At 30.8% G+C, this 10,527-nt stretch overlaps 1 protein-coding gene across 2 annotated transcripts; it reads right to left on the reverse strand.

Annotated features, from left to right (window-relative positions):
* Nucleotides 1-2,721: 2,721 nt before the first annotated feature.
* Nucleotides 2,722-5,105, reverse strand: LOC107024386 (probable serine/threonine-protein kinase WNK11). 2 transcript variants are annotated; one of them, XM_015225361.2, is made up of 3 exons: nucleotides 4,973-5,105; nucleotides 4,057-4,545; nucleotides 2,722-3,375 (listed from the first exon to the last, which is right to left on the reverse strand). In XM_015225361.2, the coding sequence occupies exons 1-3, from the start codon at nucleotides 4,973-4,975 to the stop codon at nucleotides 2,959-2,961; spliced, it is 909 nt and encodes a 302-aa protein (XP_015080847.1). In that variant the 5' UTR covers nucleotides 4,976-5,105; the 3' UTR covers nucleotides 2,722-2,958. The 2 variants fall into 2 exon arrangements, with proteins under 2 accessions (XP_015080847.1, XP_015080846.1); XM_015225360.2 differs by having other exon boundaries at nucleotides 2,740-3,375; nucleotides 4,057-4,551.
* Between the last annotated feature and the right edge of the window lie 5,422 nt (nucleotides 5,106-10,527).

The raw sequence follows: 10,527 nt of genomic DNA on the forward strand, positions 1-10,527 counted from the left end.
ACATTACAAAGTTGTGGTGTCTTTACTATAGGAGTTTACCTATAAGTTCAAGAATTTTCGATTTTTCTAGTTAGAATGGATTGGTCGTACGTATCCAATCAATAATTGTTTATGACTGAATTGCTATTCACTTGGTTTTGTGGTAGAGGGGAAAATGTTTGAAGAATATGAATATCTAAGTTGATCGGACTCGGTGTGGGGGTGTTTGATATGGGTATGGATCTAGAAGTCGGATCCTTCATGAGTTTTAAGATTTGGCGGGACAGATAAGGGTGCAGGGATTCGGTTAAAAAATAGTTCAAATATTTAAAAATAGAGTTGTTTGTTTAAATTATGAGTCAACATGCAAGATATTTCATCAAGGAGAAAATATTTATCAAGATGAGAGTTAGACGAAGGTAAAGAAGAGAGTTAGACGAAGGAGATGAAATGACTGACGTAGAAATTTCTATATAAAATTTATATATCTTTTCACCATAGGTTTTGTATAATACATTGTACGTCCCAAATTTCCATGTCAATTTTTGATCGAATTATCCAAAATCGACTGATCAAATCCAATATGAATCTCACATCCATAATATACCATATCGATACACGTGTGTCACGATTAGGCATCCAAAAATTATTATCTTTAAAAAAGATAGATATATTATCATAAATCACATCCCCAACAGTAAGTGTCCGCATTGTTTGACTAGAAAATTACGGGTTCAAATCATATAAATAGACTCTCACAAAAATAGAAAGCAAGTTTCATTCAATGAAACCCAATATGATTTGGCCCGTAGACATGCCAAACAAAAAATGGGAGCTTAGAGCACCGAATTGTGTTTACAATAGATGTAAAAGCAAAATTGTTTACGCAACTTCACAATTTGAAAGTAGTTTGTCATTAAAAGCTTAATATATAAATCAAAATTGACCTCTTTATTTGACGCACCTCTATTTTACGGGGTAACATCTTATATATCAAACGTAATTTTTTGATATGTATAATACACACCATTTTTGTATTTGACTACTTTCTTTAGAGATGGCATTATATATGTTAAATCAATAATTACTAACCAAATAAAAAGATATTTAACAAATTTAACCGCTTATTACTTGGGATTAACTTGTCATCCATTTATAAATTAACATGTGAAAAATATTTTATTGCTTCATAAGTTAATAATCAGTAATTACTAACAAGATAAAAATATTAACCTTTTTTCTGAATTAACAAGACCAAAAAAAAAATTATATCCTAATTCAACCTTAACTAAAATATTTTGTTATGAAAAACGTGCCCAATATATATTTTTTTCTTTAGAGAAGCAGCCACTTGTCTGCTTTTGTGAAGCATTATGGCTTAAGTGATGATTACATTAATCTTAATTATTATTAAACTAATTAAACGAGTTTTCATCACCAGAAAATTTCAATAAGAGAAAAAAAATACTAATCTTTGACCCTAATCTTCCGATATCTAAGGTACTTAATTAAACGGGTTTTTTCTTTTAGAATTTATCAGAAATTGATATGATTTGATATAAATACTAATTACGATTACATTTCCTTAACTTTGATATTGTTCTTTAATAATACCTTAAATAAAAAAGATCATCATTAATTGATATGATGCAGTGAATAAAGTTATTCTTAATTTATTAAAGATTTCAAATTTAAATTTTAGATATAAAAAAATGTTTGATATCGAAAATCGAATTAGAAATAAAAAGACCGTTATTGGACCCTACAAACCAAACCAGCGCTTGTGAAAACAGCTGTTGTTTTTTTAAAGACCTTTTCCTACTTTTCCGTTTCAAACTTTTTCTTTTTCCATGTGGTGCTTATACTTTTTATTTTGTTTACTCTTTCTTTTTTTATTTTTTATATTTTATATCATGTTCGATATTTTTTTTTAGAGTTTGATCAATTTAAATTTAATTTGAATTGGAAGTAATATGTTTATTTCTACCCAAAGTAATATCATTCTGAAGGTTCAAATTCTAAACTCTTAATCAAACATAAAAAAATACGTAAATTAAATTAATTCAAATTTTATATATTTAATATAATTTCATATATAGTATCGAAAGAGAGTAAAGTCGTGAAGATATTTATGTTGGTTTGTGAAATATTTTCATTTTCAAAATTCAGATCATAATATTTTATTTCATTAAATATGAAGAAATAGTTATCATTTCACAGTACGAGGCGACAAACTTTGGTGGTGGTGTGTATTGACTTATCCTTTTGGGATTCGATTTGTTTTAAAGTGGGAAATGGCAAATGCAACACACGCCAACAAATATTATTGGTCTTTTTCTTTATTAGTATTATATAATAATATTTTAAAATTATTTGGATTTTTTTAGTCCAACAAATAGAAATTAGGACAGCGTGGCGACAACTTGATTATATATTGTCAACTGCTTCTTTACTTTGCTTACAAGTTCCAACTCATGTTTAACTAAATAATAAATAAAAAGCCATTACATTATACCAAAGGTTATTTTTGTCTTCTTTTTTGCTTTTACCAATTCCTAATTTTTGACTTGTCCCAATATGAAGATTTAGTTGTCCTATCACTTCAAGGGTATGAAAGGTTACCGTCTTTACGTCAAATTAATACATGTATAATCAGACGTATTCATGAGTTGGTGTAAATATCTAATGTGAATGAGTATTTATGATTCGAATACAATGAAATGAATTCAAGCTAACATTCAATCTTCAAATAGTATTTGATAACAAATGTATGTACAAATTTCTTAATCAAAATACACTCTTCTCTATTGTTTTTTCTTTTGCAATAGTTTCATAAAAAGCAAAACCATTTTCTTTTCTTCTTTTTGGAAGAAAAGGCAAAAACACTATAAGTAACAAATCAACACCAAAAGCATCACAACAAAACCTAATACAACTAACTAATATAATAGCAACTAGCAAATAATAGCTATGGCTGACTTAAGCATGCCAATAGTTGTTACTAGTATACTCTTCATCGTCATTTTCGTCATCATCATTAATATCATTAAAGAAAGGGTCTTGAAGGAGTTCAGAAGCAGAGGGTCTAACCCTAGGCTGAGCAAGACACTTCTCGATGAACTTCTTGACCTCGAGATCTTTAACCTTGTCCATGGCCTTAGGCCTCACTCCGGATATTACCTTCTTGTATATCTTTACCACGTTATCACACTCACTATAAGGTAGTTCCAACGTCACCATCTCCAAAACACACATCCCAAATGAGTAGATATCAATCAGCTCAGTGTAATCCTCATCATACAACTCCGGTGCCATGAACTCTGGGGTTCCAAGAACCGAATGGGCTGAATGACTCTTCCCTACTATAGTTGCAAAACCCAAATCACCAATCTTAACCTATATCATAAACACAACACAAGCATTCACACTCCCTTCGAAATTCTGAAGTTTGTAAAAACAACATAAACAAGTTAAGACATGGATAACACTACAGGCTAGTATGATTCAAATAAAAATCAAATCTTTTTCTTCTTTCCAAGTTGAAATAACAATTGGTGAAATGAATACTACCATAAGAACAAAACAATAGTGTTGATATATTAAATACTTTCATCAAAGGTATAATCAACATTATCCTTTTTTCGGTTGAACAAAATAGCTACGACATTGAAGAGTTAGTAAAGATAAGGATAATACTAATAACAGATAAAGCAACAACAACAACATATCCAGTGATCCTGCAAGCTGCTCGACTAAACATGATAGAATAACAGATAAGGCAACAAACAACAACATATCCGGTGATCCTGCAGGCTGCTCGAGAAAACATGATAGAAGAACAGATAACATAACAACAACAAATATCCAGTGATCCTGCAGGCTGCTCGACAAAACATGATAGAATAACAGATATAGCTACACCAACTACATATACTGTTTCCGATAGACCCTCTGCTCGACCAAGCATGATAGAATAACAGATAAAGCAACACCAACTACATATACTGTTTCCGATAGGCCCTCTGCTCGACAAAACATGATAATAGTAACAGATAAAGCAAGGGGTCAATGATATACCTGACCAATATTGCCATTAATGAAGACATTACTGCAATTGAGATCCCTGTGAATAACACAAGGTTCATGAGTATGCAAATAGTTCAATCCCTTAAGAATCTGCTTAGACCATTTCTTCACTGCCTTCATCGATACGTGTTTGTGTTTCTTCCTATACTCTCTCAAATTACCCGAGGTACAAACCTCAGTTATGAAATTCAACGTGTTGCGATTTTCATCCCTCCAAACAGAGTACAGTGCAATTATATTCTTATGCTTTAGAGTTTTCAATAGCCGAACCTCCGAATACAGCCTATCAATCACCTGTTGATCATCCATGAAATTACGCAATTTCACTTGGTTCCAGGCTACTTCAATCCCTTCTTCCTGATCAAATGCTCTGTACACCTTCTTCACTGCTCCATAACCTAATAGCTCGTCGTACCGCCCATATCTACCCGTCGGATCCAGTTCAATGAACGGCTCCGATTCCCGATCCGGATCCACGCTCTGCACCTTCACCAACAATTTTTTTTTTAAAAAACTACAAATTAGATGAAATTTTCACCAAAATTCAACTTTTTTATAGCAAAAACAACTAATTCCAAGCTATTCGAATTGAAAACAAATCTAAAAGCATATTTTTGAACATTTGGATTTATTCATCCATTTTTTCTTCAAAATCTGCCAAAAATGAACTTTTTAAAACACTTTTTAAAGCAAAAAGAACTAAATTCCAAACTATTCAAATTGAAAACAAAAACTATAAGCATGTATTTGAACATTTACATTTACTCGCCATTTTTTACAGCAACAAAAACAACTGAAATAAAGCTATTCGAACATAAAAATGAAAAAAATACGAAAAATCAGTTGTTTAAACTATTGGATTTATCGATAAAAACAGAAATTCTAAACTGAATAAACAAATTTTTACCATATGTAGTGTGAAAGTTACGTGAACTTGTCTTCTTCTTCAATGAACTGAGAAGCAAAAAAGCTGAACTCTTTTGCTTTTTTTCTCAAAAAAAGTAACGAAACAGAACAATAAGGCATGGGAATAAGAAAATTTCAAGGGTTTATGGCTGCTGGTATTTATAACAGAGTTTTAACTATGGTTAAGTTTTAGACTTTTAGTTGACCAAGTTTATTAAACCATTGTTTTAAACTTGGGTTTAGTAGTTGTTAGTCAATTAATTACTCGGATTTTTAGGTGAAAATTAACATATTTTTAGAATCCGGATTACACGTGGTAAAATATTTTGGGTAAAAAATACGCCCCAGTTAACCGACCATGCAAATAATAGAAAAAATGGACGGCTTTTTATTGATTTAAGATAATTTGTCACGGATTATCGAAATCAAGATTTGAAGTTTATCGGTTATAAAATCTAAATTATGAGAGAACTATTAAAACTAATTCTGAATATTATGTGAATTTATTATTTTCATTTCGAACTATCAATGACAGTTATAAAACACAATTTTGTTTGATTGATTTAACTTAAATTCATCCCGATCTGCTACAGGATATAACAACTGATTTTGAACTCTTATAAGAGCATGCAATTCTTAATAAAAAGTCGAGATGTTGTAGAATTAAGGGTGTATTTAAGTTCAGCTAATCAAGTACTCTCACTGTCTACTATTGTTTGAAATGGTTTCATTTTTAAAGTTAAACTATAAGAACTTTAACTAATATTTTAAGACGTATTTTCATCATATTGATTTGTGAAAAATTGCAATTTATAATACTTTGCATACACTTTTTGAATATCTAATTTTTTTATTTAAAATATCGAATTACTATAATCTAATTTAACTTTAAAATTTAATCAAATTGACTTTTGAAAGACGTAACATGACAAATAAAAATAAATGGAGAAAGTAAGTTATGTTTATAAAGTTATCAATAAAACTAATAATACTTCGAATTTAGCGATGTATTTAAAGTTGTCAATAAAACTATTAATGCTTGGAGTTTAGAAATTACAATACTTATCTGTTAAATTATTGAATTCTAAAAATATATATTCAATTTAATAACCAAATATAATTGAGAAAGTCATACTATTAATATCAATAGTAATTTATGACTTTTCAATCCGCCGACATGGAATGTTTTGGCGTGTGATGCAAGGAGAATTTGGGTGCTCTTAGCTTATTTTGGGTGATTTTAATTTTTAGCTTTCAAATTCATGCTATTTAATTTATTTTTTTTAGAATTTTACTAAATAAAAAATGCGTATGTGAACATTAAAAATAAAATAAAATGAAGTAGTAAGACAAAAAAAAATCTCTAGGTACGACTTGTTTGCGATTTTTTTTATGAACTTATGTTTTGAGATATAAGTTTGATAATATGAAGCTTAAGTCATAGTTAAGGATACTTTGAATAATAATTTTTCGTTACATAAATCGAATAATTAAAATTAAAGATCATCTCGAAATATGGACGGTACGGGCAAAAACTTGTGTATTGCCTGCCATCCAGGCCCATGGTGTATACTGAAAAGTCCAGTTGTTTGGCCCAAACAAGTTTAAGTATAATGGATTCGCTTATGTCATGGGCTCATGGCCCTAAAAAGTAAATGGGCTTTTTCCAAATTTAGGATTTACATTGGATGGCCAATTTACATGTACTATTTAAGTTATATTTATTATTTTCAAAGTATTTCACATTTAGCCTATTATCAAAAGTTAGACATGGTTATTGCTCTTCCTTTGCTTTTTTTTTTTTGGGTGGGTGGGGAGAGGGGGGGTGTTCACCTGGTGTTTAGAGTCCGTGTTAAAGTCTTGATTAAATTCGAGTAGCAGACTATTGGATCCCTTCATGGTGACGTTTCCAACAGAACTTTTTACATTTCTAAGACTCGCTAAGACCTCTGTTTAAGGGTTAAGCAGTCACACTACTATTACTACCAACCAATATTGGTTCCTTTGGTTGTTCTTCTTCTTGATGAATTATAACTAGTATAAATAAAATCAGTCATTAAGAGTACAAAACGTCTTAGTTTAAACTTAAATTAGAAGAAACTAATTAATTCACGGATACAGAAGACTATAAATAAAAACTGAGAAGATAAGATGTACATAAACTTTATCTCAATATTTACAAAATAGAAAAACTATTCGCTTTAAATTCCTAATTCAAAAGAGACAATATTGTTGACACCCAATTTTGGCCTAACATTTTAAATTCGTGATTTTGGAGCTTTATTTATTTAATAGCAAATTTTGGTCCGATGATTTTTAAAATTCATACATTTTGAGTCAAATACAAAAAAAAAAAAACTGCCTTTCCCACATTGTCTCTCAAACAATTTTCAATTTTGCAATAGTCCCACATCGGTATTTTATCCTTTTTGAGGATTTTTGGGTTTCTATATAAACCCACTTCATTCAATATTTTAAAAGAGGATTTGGAGGGGAAAACAAAAGAATACTCATAAAATTTTGAGAATTCTTGGTTCCCATAGTTCAAAAATTTTAAAGTGTTTTTGTGGTTTTTCGAGTTGAGGAGGTGGAGTCGTCTTCTTCAAACTCGTAGTTCCGGTTCGCCGCCCAGAACCAGGTAAAATTTTTTTTTTTTTTTTTTCTTAGCCTTGTTTTATTTAATTCCCAGCTCTTTTATGTTTTCTGTTTATTATATGTAGCTTGTTTTTTTTTTGTTTAATGTAGTTCTAAAAGTCAACTAATATTTGTGTTTATTGTAGTTTTAATATTAGCATTATTTTACGATTTAATGTTTATTTATTTATTATTATTATTATTTTAAAATTGTTAGTCAACTATTTGCTATCTTAACTTTTCAGGGTTTTGTTATTATTCTATTTTAATGTTATTTTTATTTTTATATATTACGTTATTGTTGTTTTCATTTCTAATTATGTTGTTTTAGTTTGGTTGTTATTTTCCATATTCTCTTGGGATAAGTTTGTTATGTTTTGTTGATGTTCAAGTTATATTAAATATATTTGTTAAAAGGGCCAATGAAAAAACTCTCCGTCGGTTTTGGAGGCCTTTCCATTTTAAAAGACGGAATTTTATTTTAAGTTTACATATTTTAGTTGTTGAAATGGCCGATGAAGAAATTACCGTCGATTTCCAAGGCCTCCCATGTTAATAAGACGGATCTTTATTTTTTAGTTATTATTTGAGTTATTCATTTTTATTTATATTTATTTGGCACTAACTCTTTTACTAAGTGTCTTTACAGGTACCCGGAGGTGTTTCTCCTTTTATTTCATTATTGTAAATATTGACGTTAGGCAAACCTTAGGCCGATAATTATTATTTTATTTTATTGTGCATATTGAATGTTTATTATACTTGTACATTATTTTATATTCTTCCTCAATTTGAAAAAAAATGAATTCAGTCGTGAACCACATTTGTGGATTCCGAAGGGTGCCTAACCCCTTCCCTTCGGAATAACTTGAACCCCTTACCTAGAATCAATTTGGTTTCGTAAATCATTTAATGGTTTCCTAGTTTTCCTAAAAATTAGGTGGCGACTCTTTTTAAAACTTGTTTATTTTTAAAACATTGTTAAAATTAAATCAATTAAATTATTTTCGAGCTGCCGCGACGTTTCGCCCTATTTCGACAGAGTAGGGATGTAAACAGAATGGCGACTCCGCTGGGGAGTTTAGAGGTTCTAACCAATATGAATTTATTTTTTTTCAAATTGAGGAAATTTTTGTTCTATTGTTATGTTATAGCTTGTATTTTTATTTTGATGATTATTTGTATATTGTATTTATTCGTTATTCATTTTATTTTTTGTATATTATCATTGCATTTCATGGCATAATTCTCGTCAAATGACAAATAGTTTGCATTAGGACAAAGGAAGTTACGTGGCTTACCACGGCTTCCTTCAGAAAAACACAAGTCTAATCTTTGGAAGTAATAAACGAATAGTTGGCTTGCGGTCATCCAACGTCGTTTATTAGCTTCACCCCGTTGTCTGTCCGACTCGGGTAACCGTCACTTTTATACCAATTCTAGTCATCCTAGGATAGAGCAAAACCAAATCCGAATTTAAGCATCAGCCTAAGATGACCAACACCCAAGGCGTGTTGTGCCCATTAGAAGACCACCTGAGTCCAAAACGGCCCACGGCCTAAAAGGAAGTTCATGCTTATGTGTTTAAATTTGAAGGATGTATACGTTGTTTGAGAAAATCATTGTCTCATAGGGCAAGGATTAGATTATAGTTTGCTTAGGTTAAAGAAAGAGTTTCACAAGCTACTAGCCTATTCGAAGATGTTGGCATCCGAAGATTACAAAAAGCCAAGAAAGAAGAAGGATCTTTCGTGGAGGCATAGTTTAGGGTCGTTCCCCTGCGTGGGACTGATTATTTTGTATACATTTCCCCTATTATGTATTCCCATTAGGTTTTATTCATAAAATTTGTATAAATTTGAATTTTGGGCCAATGTAATATTTCAAATGACGTATACATCCTTCAAATCGATAGGCCTACCCTAGGCATAAAAGGGTCACATATTTGTATAGGACGCGCAATAATTGTTTGTACGCTTTGTGATATATTCAGTTTGTCTTTAATTAAAACAGTTTTTATGTGTTTTATTCATTATGTGTGACATTTTGCATTATTCATTATGTACAGGAACTAACACTTTTACATTTTGAGTTCTTATTTACAGAGGAAAAATTAATTTATGTTCAAATTCAGAAATCATTATTTGTCCGAAGTCACAAGAGACAAGAGGATTAACGAAATTAGAGTCCTTGCATTTCTCAATTATATCAAATCAAAACGATAAATCAGGGGAGTATTTGACTATGAAGTGGCACTTACTTATTTTTATTATTATTTTGCATGACGGTCCTGCTCTCACATATTTCTCATATTTTTGTAGGGATACCGTCCCCGACATCAGTCGGGGATGGTCATAACAATGTCTGGATCTCGTGAAAATTGGAAGAAGACAAAGGTCCAAGAAAATATCCAAAAAGAGTACAACAAATCATTACTGTAGAAATTCGTAGGGTACATTCAACAGACAGTATAAATATTGACGACTAAGAGGCTATAAAACATATTGGTACGAAAAAAAAAAATTCATCACTACAAAATTTAGTGGCGCTAGACATAGAAATTTCTTTGAGTTTTCTAAATCTTTAGATTATTTTATGCCTTATCTGGCCGAACTACGCGTACCTGATTCTCATTTCGGTGAGATACGTAGGCAACCCTTCTTGGGTTCGGTATTATCTTTTCCAAAAAAAAAATAAAAAAAAAAGAGAAAGAGAGTTCGTGCATATTTTCAAAGTTATATCTGGCCGAACTACGCGTACCTGATTCTCATTTCGGTGTGGTACGTAGGCAACCCTTCTTGGGTTCGGTATTATCTTTTCCAAAAAAAAAAAAGAGTTTGTGCATATTTTCAAAGTTATATATGGCCGAACTACGCGTACCTGATTCTCATTTCGGTGAGATACGTAGGCAACCCTTCTTGG

The sequence above is a fragment of the Solanum pennellii genome, chromosome 7 (genome assembly GCF_001406875.1).
Source record: "Solanum pennellii chromosome 7, SPENNV200".
NCBI lineage: Eukaryota > Viridiplantae > Streptophyta > Magnoliopsida > Solanales > Solanaceae > Solanum > Solanum pennellii.